The sequence below is a fragment of the Odontesthes bonariensis genome, chromosome 17, assembly GCF_027942865.1.
Source record: "Odontesthes bonariensis isolate fOdoBon6 chromosome 17, fOdoBon6.hap1, whole genome shotgun sequence".
Lineage (NCBI taxonomy): Eukaryota > Metazoa > Chordata > Actinopteri > Atheriniformes > Atherinopsidae > Odontesthes > Odontesthes bonariensis.
This window is the reverse complement of record NC_134522.1, coordinates 22,277,280-22,294,950: the sequence shown is the minus strand read 5'-3', so window position 1 is coordinate 22,294,950 and position 17,671 is coordinate 22,277,280. Positions and strand designations below refer to the sequence as shown.

Here is a 17,671-nt window from a genome sequence, read left to right as displayed (position 1 = left end):
AACTTACAATAAGTGTTAAATACATTAAAAACGCAAGAAGTTCTCCCCCAACTTTCATCAAAATAGAGCTGCTGTGAGAAACAGTCGGGGATCCTTTCAAATCGCTGTCCTTCTTTGTTAGGTGAAATTGAGCTATTTCAGACATTTAGTTTAACAGATGTTCCTTTAAGCTGAGAAGGGCCAGAGTTCATTTGCTCACAAGAAAATGCAGCCAGATAAGACAATGAAGGTATCAAAGTAAAGAACTATAAGATTGCCTGTTTTCTTTTCATCTAAACAGCAATGAGAAGTATTTAGTAGAGAAAATGTATGCCTCTCAATCAAATATTTTAGCTGTTTGTAGGCCTCAAATAATGGCACTTTCAGGCAGAAACACAAACTGCTACCTCGCCAATTTTTTTCTGAGTGACTCCTATTTGGTCAGTTGTTCACAAACTCTGAGTTAAATCATTTTAAGCTTGAGACAGAGTTTCCTTCTTTTTTTTTTTTCTCCCATGTCACCCTTTGCTGTCCCAGTTCTGCATGACAGGTAATAAATTGGTTTGCTGGTGGAGAACATTTTTATGTGAGAGAGAGAGCAATGTGGATGGGACCAGATGCCGAGTCAGCAGAGCAGACAGCATCAGAGACCTGACCATGATGGAGGCTGAAGGCACAACAGGGACAATTTTTAAGTTTGTGCTCTGTTTTTCCTTTTCTTGCAGATTAAAAAAAAAAAAAAAAAAAAAAAAGGAATCTGAAAGGGTCAACAAACAACGGCAGCAGCAGAGCTCCCTCTTAGTTTGGAGCTCTTGAACTGAAACAGAGCCTCAGGGAGCATCATCCTTCACTCACAGACCCTCCATGTGACAACAGGCAAGCCAGTGTCAGGTAATTATAACAAAAGATTAATATTCACTCACCAAATGTAAGTTAGGTCCATCCTCGCTCATTCAACACTGTATCTATTGCACCAGCATCCACACTGTAACTTGACACAGCCTGTTGTGGAAGCCTTACAGTGGCTTAATGAAGAATTTCATTTAAAATGGTAGCTCTGTAGTTGTTATTACCCCTCAAAGGCAACAGCATTCTCTGCGAGTGACATCTTCACAAAGCAGCTCTGACTACCAGAGCAAAATGTCAAGACAAAGGTTATAAGGGATTACTGCCACAGTGAAAGAAACCTCAGAGGAGCATCGCCTTCCTCTCGCACATGTTGTAGCACGCGATGTCATCCACTGACCTCCACGGGTGTGGATGCACGGGATAGTTTACCGCCTCAGGTGTCCCTATGCTGTCGACTTTCCTCAAAGCACCTCTAACCCTGATACTGTCAGCCCTCGGAGACCAGAGTGCACTGCACAGAAACGGTCACCCCTGTAATAAACCTAATTTTGTATCAGTTGCTATCTTACTTTCAGCAAGGTTAGACATTCAAATTTAAATGTCAGTTTGTAGTCCAGTACAGACTCGCCTTTGGAGGAATTTAATGATTTAAAACACATATTTTCAAGGCTGAGTCTTGTTGCACCTTGCTGGATCTTGTGGGTTTTTTTTGTTTTTATTTTTCAGCGTCAAGTTGCCCCTCGGAGTCCTTGCTGTAAGAGGAGCACGAGTAAAAGAAGCCACCTACAAACTTCATTCCTGCTCTTCCCAAATTCATGACAGGTCTTTGTCGAGATCTTCTTTTTTTTAATTTTATTTTATTTAATTTTCTCCCATGCAACAGACAGTCTTCCTGACTAATGTGTTATGGATCCTCACAAGTTGCTGAGCGGTGCGATTTTGCAAAGCACAAATTTCCGAAGAAATGTGATAGAGAGATAATGTACACAAAAAAAGGAAAATTCGCCCAGCACAGACCTGCAGGAGAGAGCGCTCTCTATCATTAAATTCATAACCACGGTGCTTCATTACCACTGTGGGTAAATAATAATCAACATGGCTTTTACTTTAGGTGGGCTGAAAGGAGAAGATAATTAGGCTGCTTTCAAGGTTCCCACCTGCTTATATATCAAGGCTCCAGCTTTGCTGTTATCTATTTGTCGAATCAGCTCCTTAAGTGGGATTGATCGCATATTCATCATGACAGCGTAGCAGATTTTCCTCTAAAAATACAACCACAAAGTAAGGATGCGCAGAAAAAGTGTGTCAAATGTGAAGGAACAAATAGCATTTGTGTGATCTATTGCACTGTGCCGGTTATTTCCACTGATGAGAAAGAATCCGTCACCTATCCTGAGCACGGATTCATTTCAGTGTATTTACACTGAGTTCGAGATATTTTTCTAAATCACCCACTATTTGCAGTGTGTGTAACTTAAATTTACATTTTATCACCTTTAAAAGATGTAATATCCTCAGAAATGATCATGCCTAGGGGTTGCTTACCTTTTAGTAGGAGTAGGTGCCCCAGAGGACATGAGCATTGTGTCGTTCATGTTGTTGGCCACTGGTTTCGGCTGACTAAAAGACAAGATTAGAGGTTTTTAATGCTACGCCGCAGAGGCCTGTGGTGCATGACACCAGGGAGTAGGGGAGAGGCATTTGCATTTTATTAATAATCATGAATCAGCGATTCTGACTTTAGTTTATTCCAACTGTCCCAAAGAGGGCAAGAGGGGAGGCAGAGGGATCATTACAAACTACTGCATGAGGTGCACAAAAAAAGACAACACGTTGTACTCCACTTAACCTGGAACTGCTGCGAAATAATTGACTTTTCTTGGAACAGCAATTTAGATGTTTTTAGGCAATTAGCTTAAATCTAATTAACGTGCGCAAGAGCAACAACAGCAGACAAGAAATTTAATTAAACTGGAAGTCTGTGAAAAACAAGGAGAGGTGACATTGTGGGAGGTAATTTGTGCGAGTAAACAAAGCGATGGGGTCCATCTGGCGGCTGAATCGGTGGCCAGCTTAACGGAGCCTGAACCCCGGGACCGCGGAGTCTCATTAACGGATCGAAATATCACTCTGCACATCTCAGGTGCTCTCAGCTTCACATCCGAAACACAAAATAGAAGCTCTCGATTACCATGTCTCTGTAGTTGCATCCCTTCAGTCGGCGTGTAGTATCTCTCTGTAGTTATCAGCCTTGATTGATGTTTTGACTGTTTTATTTAAAGCTCTGATTATCACGTAAAGGCAGAGCACTGTGGAGCATTCTAAGTTGTCCAATCAGCATTCTTTAGCCAAATCAAACTATTTATATCCACAATAAATTAAATGCTGTTGTCAGTATTAAGCACACAGTCTTATTCTGCTATTAAAACAAAAGAGAAATAAAAGCAAAATATTGCATTCAAATAATTTGCAGCATTCTTTGTCCTAAAACTAAGTTCCCTGCATTCATTTGGAAGCCTGAGGGGGTTTGCATGTTCTGTTTAAAGACATGATGTAATTATTTATTAGTTCATGCATTTATATTTACCGCAAGACTAGCCTAACAGAATCAAAAGAAAACTGTGCTTGGTCTCCACAGGCGTAATTCATCAGCCCTAATTTTATTTATTTTTTTAAGCCATTTGCTCCAGCTGCTCATTTATGTTTCATGCAATAAAATCAGGAGAGCAAAAGAGCAAGTGTCACAACTCAGCCCTGCACATGCTACCTCCTGGTCCTCTTCATTGGCTGTGTGCACAACTAGGATACCGGTCCATGTGAGAAATGTTTACCGGTCATCATATTACAAGAAACCCCCAGCCTCCAGGCCCCCCTCCTTCAAAGGTGAACTCAAGACAGAAGATGCAGCACGAGGCATCAGACTTACCTCTGTGAGGAGTGAGAGCACCTGCCTGGCTGGCAAAATACATCCAACTGCAGCTGCTGCCAGATGCCTTATCTGCCCTCAACTGAGCGGGCGAGCATCTCAATGTACTACACGGCTGCTGTCTCCAAGGAAACTCGGCAGTCATGTGACTCTATGACGACATAGATTTTCTCTCAGTCTCACACACGCTCCCTTCCCTCTCTCAGGCTCTCTGCTCTGACTCCGTCGTTTCACCTCTGTATGTGCAGACACTGGATATAAGAGAAATTCCACTTGCTCGAAATACCTCAACCGCAAGCTCTAAAAAGCACAAATCCTCTCACACGCAAAAGCGTCCCAACAACTTGGCCTCTGTGGTTGCTTGTTTAAATGCATATACATATCTTAGCTTCCACTTAGCCTCAGTAAGTTACATAAGTCAAAGCTCCTCACAGGGAGCCTTCTATAAATAATCATCAGCTTTTTTAAGTGTACCAATGTAAATCTTGTGGTACAGCAGATTACAATAAAAAAAAAGAGCTTCTTTTCATGTAAAAGTTTTGAGTATTTTCTTCTAAATCTTTCCGAACTAATTCCCATCAGTGTCTGCAACCTTGCGGTTCACTGACTATAACTGCTGATGAAGGACACACAGTCCAGACGTTCTTCCAGTGTCTCAGAGGTCAACCATTAGGCACTAAAGGATCAAAGTCTGCAATGCGCTAAGCCCCCGTGTTACCTGCGTGCCATGAATGACAATGCACCACCCGTTCCTTGTGCTTGGCAGTTGGCGGGACTATAGGGAAATTATTTCTTGTGGCACCTTATATGCACTTTCCCCCTTGTTTCCAACAAGAAAGATGCATGGCTGCCTTTAGCCAGCAAGAAAAAACAATGTTCAAACACAAACGCATCCTCTCCTGTTGGCAACGGTTCTCCTATTTCCCCGCAAGGCTGTCGCTGCCTCAGTCATAAAAACACAAAGGATCGTAATCTTAAAGGATGTTTACTTTATTTCAATGGCATTGATGTAATGTGCCTTGGCAAAAAAAAGCAGGCAGATCGCAAAAAATGTCAAATAGTGGAGAACATTTTTAAAGTTGCATGGATTTCAAGAGATGGACAGTAGAAAATTAGCTACTAAATATTAAACATGGCACTGAGAATTCAACCCCACAGTGTGTGTTCCATAGTAATGCACAGCATGGTAAGATGCCGATTCTCAGTCTATTTTGGTGGTTTCAGTCTTTTGGCAGAAGCAATGTTCACTCTGAAGGCAAGATTTAAGGTTTCGGAGACATCCCAAACCTATCCCTCCTTTCCAAAACACAAATCCCCAAGAATCTCGCTGACAGTTTGAGAGGAGAGGAAAATTCACAGCTCAGCCCACTGTTAGTCTTTGCTTTCAGATGCCCGTAAATATTTCAAAACAGAATGAGACTGGCTGCACTTTGTCTGAAGAAGATGTGAGGGTTTGGACAACTGGGGGACTCGTGTCCGTTCGATTTGGGCGTTCTGATCAAACCCAACGCTCTAACCTGATTCTGCCACTATTACTCACACACAGAGGCGTCGTCAGCCCTTATGCACACACACACATACCTGAGGTATCGTGCTGATTTACGATATGAAACAACAACCTCTCACACGTGACATTTGCTGGAATTGGCAAGTAGCTGCAGCAGTTTTAGAATTCCAAGAGTACACTTCTCTCACTCTTATGTGTCATCAATAAAATGAAGTCGGAGGAGAATAAAACTGGAGGCTTGGCAGTTTTCCTCTAAGTAATTATCTGAGGGATGGATATTGAGGAAAGATTTCTGGAGCCCGAAATTGGAATGATATGCAGCTAATTGCAGCATTAACCCATAATTTCTTTGAAACTGGCCATTAAACATAGGAATGATTCAATTACTGCCAGTACTCCCTCTTTGTGGCGTCAAAAGAGGCAGAATTTACATCTGGTATGTTGGATTTTCAAAGCTCAGCTAAGCCTTCTTGTATTTTGAAGGAACATGGGAGGCGTATAGCTTATTTTTGCATTGTCTTATGAAATTCACAAATAAGATATAAGGTGCTAAAGAGCTTTAGAGATGCCCGTATATGGATTTTGTAACAAGCTGTAAGGACGAGGCCTGGCCAAAAGTTCGCCTATGTCTTTGTGTTAAGCTAAGTGAACTAGTTACTGGCAGATGTTTTGTAGAACTGACAGATATAAGAGTGGTTTCAGTCGTCTCATCTTTAACATCATAACCATATCTCAAATACTCTATAATTAATTTCTCTATTGTGTGTGTTTTCCCCTCACACAAGCCAAATGACTTCCCCACATCTTTCTCTGCCATTTGAAAGAGAGGGATACTTAAATATAGACGCATTAATCTGAGCCAACATGATGAATACGCATTTTGAAAGGCTGTCAGATTTAAAAGCATCTTTCCTTTACACGGTTGATAAGAGGCGCTGCCTCATCACCACGCTCAAACACAAATAGAAGATTTCCTGCAGCCTAAAAATATTTTGCTTGGCTTCAGAAAAAGGTAGGGAATAGAGACAGAGAGATACAGAACAAGTATAAAGGGACAACAGTCGCATCCATTTTCCTAAAAGTCAGTGAACACCCACACATCCAGTGTCACCAGCCTTGAAATGCCATCTGCAAGAGCATGACAGTGCACTTTGTCCATTATAGTCTAAGAAAACACAGCAGATGGAGGTTTCTGGAATTTCTGTCTGAAAAAGTTTTAATCTTCAAAGATTCAAAGATACCGTAAGTATAGTTGTGTCACATTACCAGTACTGAAAACACAATATACAGTCCTTTTGATCAAATAATGTACCAGTCAAGTTAAAAAGAATGGTATCAGGACATAATAATCACCTGGTTGTTGTCAGGTCTTAAAATTGAATGAATACAACCTCAATAAACAAGAATACACAACATATTACACCATGCCATTATTTATTGAGCAAACATTAATCCTAAATGCAGGAGCAGTGTGTTGGAGCTAAAGTCCATCCTTACTGCTTGCATAGAATTTAAGAGAGTAAGTAGCAGCCAGCACCTCCATAAAAGCACACATTTCTGCAGTTTGCTGGTCTCACAAACAGCACGCAATGCCAAGGAGGAAAAAGGCATCAGAAATGATCTTAGAGAAGCAATTGTTGCATCTTTTTAGATTATTAATGGTCAGAAAAATTGCAAAAAACCTAAGAGCTGCATCTCAGACTCTCAGACTCTGCAGGTATCAGTTAATATGTTGAATATAAAGTTTGTGACAGTAAAATTGGAAAAAGACTGAACAAGTATGGCTAGTTTGGAAGAGTTGCCAGTAGAAAGACTCTTCTCTCTAAAAAGAACATGGCAACACAGTTTAGATTTGCAAAGTTGCATCTGAACAAACCACAAGACTCCTGGAACAATGTCATTTGGACAGAAGAGAACAAAGTGGAGAAGCTTCGCGAAAACCAAACAGAGCATATCAGCAGAAACACCTCATTCAAACTGTCAAGCATTGTGATGAAAGGGTGATGATTTGGGCTTGTTTTGTAGCCACTGGACCTGGACATTTTGCAGTCATTGCAACTATAAACTTCTCTGTATCTCACAGTATTCTAGAATCACATGTGAGACCATCTGTCTGGCAGCTAAAACTTGAAAATGGCTCATGCAACAAGACAATGATCCCAAACAAATCTAAAAAGAAAGAATATCAAGATGTTATGATAGTCCAGTCTAAGTCCAGACCTCAACCTGATTAAAATGCTATGACGGGATCTTAAGGAAGCTGTGAAGAAATGCCGGCAGATCTCAATGAATTGACACAACTTTGTAAAAAAGAGTGGGTCAAGATGCGCGCAGAAGGTGGAAGGTGTTTCTACATGCTACTGCATCCTGGGGTGTACTTAGTTTTTATCACATTGCTTCTGCATCCTGGGGTGTACTTAGTTTTTATCACATTGCTTCTGCATTTTGGCTTAGTTTTCTTAAATAAATAATGACTCTGTGTAAAATGTCATGTGCTGTTACTTCCTGAGGACCAAATGATCTTTTTTTTAAAATTATGTCTTGACATATAAAACTTTATAACAGAAAGAGAGTGTACTTTCTTTTTCGTGTGACAGCATCTATCCAAAAGACACTCAAATGCAAGTGCATATTCTGCATTCAGAAGTCTATTGCAGTGTAAGTTTTAGCAGCATACAATGTCAAAAACACTTACTCTGCAGAAATTTAAATGAAATCACAACAGAGGTTTAGTTAGGCGCTTGCTTTGGTATAGCTGTGAACAATTCAAAATCAAGTGGGCCCAACAGGCCATTACTTTTTTGTAAAGATTTACCGTACAAGCCAGTAGTTAATATTTCATGTAATATCTTCTTTTGAGGATTTATTAGTTGCTATAGTTCAGGACTTATAAAATACTCTATTCACATCTCACGTAGGATGATAATGAAATAATCAATGTACAAGTCATTCAAAAATGATCTCACATACAATACATACAAGACCTCTGTACAATAAATGGATTCTATGACAGAGCTTCTATCATCTGAAATAATCCTCATCATTAAATAAAAGAAATCTCAGTGGTTACTGCTTGCTTGGGGCACTGGACGTACAAAATCCCAAATGGTTTTCTCCGCAATTTTTTCTTTTTTTTCGTCAACATGAATCTATTTTGTGTGATGTAATCTCATGCTACGCGGCCCCGTTCTAATTCAATCACCCCACTTCTAAGTTAGTGGGGGAAAAAAACATGCGGGTTGACGGTCTATCCTTCGTGACGTGATGCACTGTAAATTTATGCAAACCTCAACTTCATCTCAAATACATAAGTTTGTACACAGAGCAGAAAAATCCTCCTGCCAGTGGGCAGAGCCTTGATGTGAGAACGGATTCAGAGCTGACGGCATCTATCACGCAGTAAAACAGAAAATCACGTGTTAATGTTGAGTCTCTTTTCTTGGTGTTCACTGGGCTACACTCTCCCGCCTAATGCAGCTCACTATCAATTACTCACTGACACTTGCCAGCAGCAAAAGCATATACAGACAGCTTCGATTTATGTTTGTGACTGGAATACGAAGCCGGACTCTGTTATGAACATGCTATGGGAAATGCTGAAAGCTCAAATGAGAAAGTTGAGAGATTTCCTGTGGTCCTGCTAATGCTATGAGCAAGCAAAACCATGAATCACTTTTTAAAATCTGAAGCATTATTAGATTTCATCCGGGTGGAAACCAAAGATGGATCAGAGTTGCAGTGCAACAACGATGGAAGAATAAACAAAAAACGGAGTGACCTTAGTGATGTGGACCATGTGGATGTATCGCAGCGCTGGAATTGATTATGGAAATTGTACTATTTTTCAGCTGAAATATAAATGAGTGTGCAGAGTTTAAGACAGCAGAATATAATGCATTTCCTATAATGACTTCCAGGAGCCTCAAAGCCTAGAATGTGAGATTTATGGCATCGTCCCTGCTTTATTGCCAACAGACTGATGAGGATGACTTAGCTATTAACAGCAGCAGCCGCTGAGCCTTCGTAGTATATCACGTTTCCACGTTGGCAAATTATCAGGAGCTGGACATCTTACTGAGATGGCACGCTATCAGTCATGTGATGACGGCGAAATGGAAAGATGAAAGCAGTTACACGACAGGAACAGACTATAGATCATGAGCATATTGGGCCATGCAGTGCTGTTAATCAACAAACCAGCTACACAGTAGTAAGTAATGCATTGGGAATAGCACTTACACAGTATGGGTGAGCTCTTGGGGTCTCTCAGCCTGCTCGGGGAACACAGGATGCGGCGGCTCTCCAATGGGGACGCAGCCCAGAGACTTACTGATTGCGTGGCTCAGCTTTTTGGCAGGAGACTTCTGTGAGGGTGGGACAGGACAAATAGAGTGTCTGTCACCTTCCCCGTTGTGTCGGCTGCTGTCAATGTATTTAAAGTAGAAAAAATCTATTTATGCTGTTTCAGACGGCATTAACATAACTAGGTCAATGGTATTTTTTACTGTGTCAAAAGTGTGGATCAGCAGTGGTTTCTGCAAACTCAGTGAGGGCTTATTTCTGCTACTTCATAAGCAGTTTTAGTGCGTGCAGTAATCCAAACTGCCGTAAGGCCCATAATTCAGATTCCAGGTAACGATGCATTCATTCCAACTTGGATGTGTGGGAGATTTAACAATGTTTACCGCCATACTTTCTGATTATAGATTTGGTTGTATAAGGATAAAGAATTAAAAACCCATGACCATGACAGTAAAACAAAGGAACACGTTTGACACCTAACACTAAATCTGAGTGTGGCTCCTTCAAAGGACTGTTTTGGTCGATTTTGAACCTTTTCAGGAACTTCAAAATGATCAAATACTATTTACAATTTACTCTAGAAATGAATGATTATTTTTTACTTCACTGTGATATGACAGAAATAACTGACATAATCATTTTAAGACAAGGAGACAAGGATGCACAATGATCATTGCAGCATATCCATCCATTTTCTATACCCGCTTAATCCAACTTTAGGATTGCGGGGGTGGGGGGGCTGGAGCCTAACCCAGCTGTCATTGGGCGAGAGGCAGGGTACACCCTGGACAGGTTGCCAGTCCATCACAGGGCCACACATAGACAAACGAGACAAACAACCATCCCTGCTCACACTCACACCTAGGGGTAATTTAGAGTCACCAATGAACCTAACATGCATGTTTTTGGGTGGTGGGAGGAAGCCGGAATCCATCTTTGCTGTTTATATTCAGGCAGGGCACAAGTTTAGACAATGCATTGTATAAAAAGTTTGATCCGCATAAGCTTTGGTCACAGATGCTTACGCAATGTTATGTTCATCTAATAGCCACAAGTTTTGTTAGCTAGCGTTATTTTCATTGGATGACTAAAAATTAGGTGTGTCAACTTTGAGATGGGTTTAGTATTGTAAATGGCGGAATGGTTGGGATATAAATCCAAGCTGTTATTTAAAATCAAAGCCATCATGCCAAAAATACTAAAATAGAGCATTAGGAGGTTGACACGAGCCTTTGATCTAGACCTGGAAATATCATCTAATAAACATAAAATTGTAAATAATAAAAAAAAAAAAAGCATTACTGGCACTAGATTTACTAATTGTAATCCTCGAACATCTTCCCTCTTTTCTGTGTTGCAGTAATGCTAGTGAGGGGAAAAAATGAATAGCTCCTCACATACAAGCAGAACCAGATTTACATCAAGTATCTTTTATATTCATATTACTGTTATTTAGGTCCTGTCTATATACAGTGTATGACCTTACGTGTAGTGAAATGTACCTCAATGAATAAAAGGACTTACACGCCTATTTCTTTCTGTCAAAAGAAGAGATACAAAGAGACAGAATGGGAGGAAAAGTGAAAAAGGTGCCAAAACCAAACATTACAAGAAGTTTTGGAGACTGGACACCATCTTTGATGCATTCAGGCATGTCATTCCAGTCCTGCAACTACATAAGCAGAGATTCCGGTGAAAAATCCAAGTGGAATGGGAATTGGATTTGGGATCCAGTACATATCACTTTCTTTCTTTATTTGTTTTAGAATATAATGATTGAGCTTTGGGAGAATGCAGCAACATAGCAAAATGAATCAATATAATGTTATTTCCATAAGTAAAACCCCATAAAAACAGCCTTTTGGATTGAATGAGCTTTAAATGTGTGGAGACAACCACAATATTGTAAAATCATTCCTCACTTTCATAGAGATATTGGCTTTTGATTTGTACAGAGAGGGCAAATAAAGCTAAATATAAAATTGAGAGTTGTCTTTTTTTCTTACCCAAGATGAGTGCTCCTTCATCTGGTGCTGGTTGCTATGGGGACCATTGGCATGGCCACGCCAGAAGCAGCTCTGGCAGAGCTGGTAGCCATGGCACTGTTGGCACCGATACCGGAAACCCATCATGCTCTCACTCCGGCAATAAGAACATTCCACCGGATGGAAGACTGCGTGGTGAAACATACAAACGAAAGAGGTTCTGGTTGAGCTGTGACAGCTTTATTTCAAGGTTTACTATAAAATTCACTGTATACAGTTACAGTAACTGTGTAGATTTATTCAGGAGCTGCACTAGATAGAAAAAATATGGAAACACTTGAATTATACATATATTGTAATATATATTATATATATATTGAAATATTGTACTCTTGGACTCCTTTATTAAACAGATAAAAGGATAATGGGCGACACGTTTGAAGATGAATCCAGCTGTTTTTAAACTTTTTTACTTTTAACTTGCTTAACATGGTTTCATGTGGATGCTAAAAATCTGAGACTTAAAATATCCAATATTTCGGTAATGGTCATCAAAAGTTAGATTTGGTGAGAAACCAGGGGGCCTGGCAAATGAAACAATATCTAATCATTCAATAAAACTAGCTCCACATTATCCATCCCAATTTGTGACAAAATGGTAACGATGTACCAGTCAAAGGGGATGTTTCAGTGCAGAAACATAGCTTTTACTTAACAATTTCAAATACACATTTACCTGTAATGGAATACTTTTCCACCGCTGTATTGGAATTTCACCTCAAGGAAATAACAGAATGCTTCATCTGTAAATCTGCATCCCCATAAGATGATAACACACATCTTCATAACCACACCATGTGTCATAATCCAGATTTCTTTATTCATATTCAATGTATACTGTAGAAGTGGATACTGTTACAGTAAATTGAACATGATAATATATTAATTTACTTTGATTTTACTTGGTCTGTTTTTTGGTTTGTTTCAGATGAATGTTTTAACCAATTCTTCATGGCTTTTTTTTTTAACTTTATTTGTCAAATCTCTTTTCCCCCTAACTATCCTAGCGCGTGGTGTTAGATGGGTGGGCGCAGGTACCTTGAACTTTGCTGGTTATTCAGACAATATCTATACGAACGATGTCTCACTGACTCTGTTTTGTGGGCATGTCTTTCACATAATCTTCTTTTATAATTTTCTATCATGACGAGGTATCCCCTACTTTAATTTTCACCCTAACTGGCAACAACCTACCGTTTTCGACATTAGCAAGTCGGTGCATGAGTGGCAGCCACACGAGACATTGGGGTGGAGGATCTGCCATCAGCACATCCAAGAATGTGTTCAGCAAAATCTTCTTCTAGATATAAACACACATAGATGTATTCAACAGGACGTTGAAGTAGAAAGTATCAAAGCTTAGGAAATAAACCCAAATTGCTCCCACTCACAGAGACGAGAGTATAGGTGAAAATGGATGCTTCGGTAGCCTACCTGCTGAGGGAAGCACATCCGCACAGAATGCTCCATGTAGCCAAATGATGGGCCCTCGAAAACGGCTGTGGGTAGTTTCAACACCTCCCGCAGGAACTGATCAAACTTAGCAAACACCATGACTCCACTTGAGTCAGCGATCTGTGAGAAAATATCTGAGAGACAGCAAATGTCAGTATTATTCTTATCAGAGGGCAAACTGGCTTTTGACATATATGTGGGTGGAAACTGTTGATTCCCAGTGCATATCCTGACCAGAGAGTGAATACATGTACACGTAAAGGAAAAGAATTTAGGTTATATATTCCAACAGTGCCCCTGTGTGTTTAAATTGAGCTACTACATTAAGAGTTTAAATGTCAGAGGACTGTCAAAAACACACACACAGATAAGCAAGACATCTGAATAAAGTGCATCTATATCTCTGCCCTATGATATTATAAAAAATAGTCTAAATCACACTCACAGCGCAGTTTGTCCACAATTTTCCCTCCACACATTGTTGCCAGCATGGCTTTCATTGAGAAAACCGTCAGCTTCCCGTGGCTTTCACTGCAAGTGGGAGAATTGATGCTTCATCAGCACATTAAAGTGATTCCAAAACAAAAAAAAAAATCAACATGATTTAAGATTCAGAAATCAAAAGCAGCATTCATAGTGATTAAAATACGTTTGAACTTTTAGTGCTGCAGCCTTGCTTTGTCTGGAATGATCACAGTCTGTACTTCTTTTAACTGCCCTTGCGCTTGCGTCTTGCGCGTATGTTAATGGCTCGAGACGTTTATACTTCATTTTGCTTTGTCGGCGGTTGCGTGTGCTGCGTGGCGATTCACCGCCAGGACAGTAGGTGGAGTAGCGGGTTTTTTCAATGACAAGCCTACTACAATGAAAGGAAATTCACCGCCAGGAGCTCTTTGGCAAGTCTCTCTTCCATAGATTCATGCTTCTTCTTCTTGTAAATAGCCAGTATTTTGTCAGATTTTCAACACCTTGGGGGTCTAAACGACTACTTTCTCGCCTGAAAATGTTTCAAATGTTGCTAAAGTTATATATTTACAGAGTTTAGCCTATAGCTTAAGGGAAATCAGCTTTTCAGGCCGGCTGATTTCGGCTCGGGCAGGAGTGAAGTGCACTGTGTGTAAACGCTCTGCATAGGCTACTGTCAGATCGATCAAGTAGTAGGCGGTTTCGACCACAGCCAGTGGCTTGCGCTTGCGTCTTGCGTGAAGTTTAGAAAATTGAGGTGACACACGCAAGCACGCAAGGGGGGGCTTGCAACCGCGCAAGGGCTTGCGTTTCTTCTTGCGTCTTGCGTTGCGTCTTGCGTTACCGACTATAAACCAGGCATAATGTTAAAAAACAGTCTTTTAATAAATTCCATGCTTCAATAACGACTATATTTTACACGTGTTATAAGAAATAATTCTACAGAAAAAAACAAATGGAAAAGCATCTTATTACTAATCTAAAAGGAAAGCTAACCTTTGAAATGAACACCATGATAAACATTGCATTCGGCTGTTCATATGAGCAGATATAAAACTGAAACATATCATTGCACTGCTGATGTTGCATTCATTATTGAAAAAAATGTCAAAAGTCATTAACTAAACCTTATATCAAAGATTATCATAGATACACAGGTCATTATTAGGCTGCTTAATTAGGCTGTGCTTCTTCTCAAAACCTATTTAACTCGCCAAGAGAGGCCAGCTGCTTCATTTTCGATTCATTTGGCTTTCCGAGCAGAGGTAGCAGAGTGCATTAAAAGTGCTCCTGCCTTATTCAGTTTGGACCTGAGGGACAGATAGCGAAACCGCTTCCTGTAATCGCAGTCAGTCATTAACGTAAAGTTTCCCAGCGATACGGCAGCATGAATAATAACGGGGCGGGATCAGAGTGGCCTCGCGCATAAGAGTAAACCAATTGAATGCGTCGGTGAATGGACGGGGCGTGCAGCCAATCAATCTGAGCGCACAGGGTACAAAAATGAGAGAGAGCTTTAAGATCAATAATAAACCTCTCTGCTCCAGCATGCACAGTGTCTGAGCCTTTGAGCATGGAGTAGACATTAAGAAGCGGTACATCATAAAATAAGACCATGGTTACTACAGGTTAAACCTGTTTGGACAGTTTGCACGCACAGTTACATGTAGTGTACTTAAACATGGGTAATATGTCTCAGGGCTCATTAATCATACATTTTTTGTAGACCTAATTGTCTTGTTCAAAACCCACAAAAAAATACAAGATCCACATAATCTGAAAACTGGATCCAGGTGAGAATTTTGCTAAAAAGTTTAATATTCTTGAGAGTTAATTGACAGCTAAAACCCAGTGTATATGGTATAAAAAAAGTCTAGAAATACATCAACTTTCAGCGGTCTTATTGCTGTCTAAGGTGGATTTGGATTCATGAACTAATGAATACACGAGTATCTCATTAGATCGAAACCAGAAATAGTGTTTATAAATGCACACGAGCAAGAGTTGATAACCTCATTGGTACTTTTAATGCAAGATAAACCTTTATCAGCAAACATGCATTGATTTGATCCCTGAATTTTTTGCATTATTAAAAGAAGTTGATTATATGTCAAATTATATTCAAGATTTTAAAGCTGCATGGAATTTGATCTAAGAAGAAATATATGAATATGAATATGAAGAGCTATATTGGCTATACAGGAAGCCCTGAAATGCCAAGAGTCATCAGACAATGGACGACGGGGTGCACACTGCAGGTAATTCATTCATCGTCATCAGACTTGTGCTTTTCTTTAATATACCATGTGAAAATTCCTGTTCCATCACCAGGCGTGTCGCAAATTACACTGAAAGCTAAATCACTGTGGTCCACCCAGAGCTGAAGGAATTTAAAACCCTTTTCTCCAACCAGACACACAAATGGTTTAAACTGTAGGTTCAACTTAACATTGAGTTCTTGGTGGAAAAAGGGATTTAGTTAAAATAAAACAACGTATAACTGTATTTGCTTAACTTTATATGCTTTAGAGTTCAGCATTCAAAGCACATAAGTAAAAGAAAATAGATAAAAAATGAATGCGAAAAGATTGGAATGAATGTAGAACATAACAATTTGATGACATTAACATTGTAACACTCCCTTTTGTTTTGCTGTTTGTCTCTCTAATTTCTCTTTGCTGAACACTTGTTCAATACCTGTCATAGGTGGCCACCATGAAGTTGAGCAGTAGCCCAATGGACTGCTCCACATTGATCTGGTGGGTGGTGGGCAGCCGCTTGTTGAGCTGGTAGTAGATGGAAGACAGAATAGTCTCCAGCCGCGACATATTGATCTCAGCATTGTGGTCCAATGCGTTGAGCCCATTGTCACGAAAGGCTTCGATCATGTTCCAGACATCAACCAGATGAACTGCAATCATAAAGACAGAGTCCAATCAATTCAGTCTGGATACATTGAACAAATGATTCAGTTGGTTACACTATGTCGCAACAGCTGAGCAGAGAAAATCTTTAAGAATCAGCATGCTCTTACGGTTGCATCTCTTTTGCACAAACCGGAGTTTGCAGGCAGTCCTATACGTTGAAAGTCTGATGACATCAAAGTTCTGAGCTCCTGAAAAACAAAACCATTTAAAAAAAAAACAACAACAAAAAAAAACAGTTAAAAGCAATCACGGATGATTGAAAAATCCCCTACAAACTGCTTTCAGATGAATGCAAAACATTCCAGATCAATTAAATCAAATGAAACACAACCAGGTTGACTGAGTGTACATTTCAAGGCTATTACAGTCTTTGTGTGGGAAGAATCGTATGCATAAGAGAGCGCACATCTCCTGTGCCACTTTGAGCCATTGAAAGAATCACATGAGCTGACTGTAAGCAGTAAGAAAAGAGATTTCTCCAAGTCAACTGCACTCACTCATTTCCATGAAGAGCTGTCTCTTCTCCACCATGGCCTTGCCTCGTTTACTGCCTTCCTCGATCATTCTGTGACACATCAAACACCAGAACATGCAGTGCTAACTGTTCAGGCAGCAGCATGGCAATAAAAGCAGCACACAAGTGACATTCAAATTTAGTCTATTCGGTTAGTCATTACGATAGCCACTTCCTTGATAGAAATTAATATTGACATTGGTTATACTGTACACAAAAAAAGCTGGGATGCAGTGTGATAATAGCAAATCAACAAATCCCCACAACAGATTTAAAATCAAACATCAAAAGTGATCATTTTGAATTTGATGCCTGCACATTTACAACTAGAACAGTCCAAGACAGCACACCTCTGCCAATGTCTAAATTTAAAAATCCAGGTTTAGATCTGGATCAAATCTGGTAAAATATTTATGCAATTATTGTGTAATTCTTCAAACTAGCAGACATTACCATCACCTGCCAGTTTTGGAAGTAAAATACATTTCTATTCGTGGCGGACAGAGGACGTCATCTGCTCCACAGTTCGGGGTCTCTTTCGTCATTTTATTTCTTAATGTAATGAATTCTTTCATTCATGTGTCATGCTGTTCGGTTGCACATTGTCTTGAGGAAATAAGTCAAGTCTAATCTGAAAAAGGTGCTGGATGGCAGCATATGTTGCCTTCAAAGAGCCGCATATTCAGTGCGAGCTAAGGTCCC

General features: G+C 40.0%; 1 protein-coding gene across 8 annotated transcripts in view; it reads right to left on the bottom strand.

Moving 5' to 3' along the window:
• dtnbb (dystrobrevin, beta b) overlaps window positions 1-17,671 on the bottom strand; it is a 38,593-nt gene that overhangs the window by 16,335 nt on the left and 4,587 nt on the right. For 4 of the 8 annotated variants that reach the window (XM_075488125.1, XM_075488124.1, XM_075488130.1 and 1 more), the window contains 9 exons: window positions 16,953-17,020; window positions 16,563-16,643; window positions 16,226-16,439; window positions 13,509-13,594; window positions 13,043-13,197; window positions 12,803-12,908; window positions 11,570-11,736; window positions 9,501-9,625; window positions 2,374-2,448 (listed from right to left, as the gene is read on the bottom strand). In XM_075488125.1, the coding sequence (XP_075344240.1) occupies window positions 2,374-2,448; window positions 9,501-9,625; window positions 11,570-11,736; window positions 12,803-12,908; window positions 13,043-13,197; window positions 13,509-13,594; window positions 16,226-16,439; window positions 16,563-16,643; window positions 16,953-17,019 (1,076 nt within the window). In that variant the 5' untranslated portion in view covers window position 17,020. The remainder of the gene's footprint in view (window positions 1-2,373; window positions 2,449-9,500; window positions 9,626-11,569; window positions 11,737-12,802; window positions 12,909-13,042; window positions 13,198-13,508; window positions 13,595-16,225; window positions 16,440-16,562; window positions 16,644-16,952; window positions 17,021-17,671) is intronic. The other 4 variants (XM_075488129.1, XM_075488131.1, XM_075488127.1 and 1 more) reach the window with 3 other exon arrangements.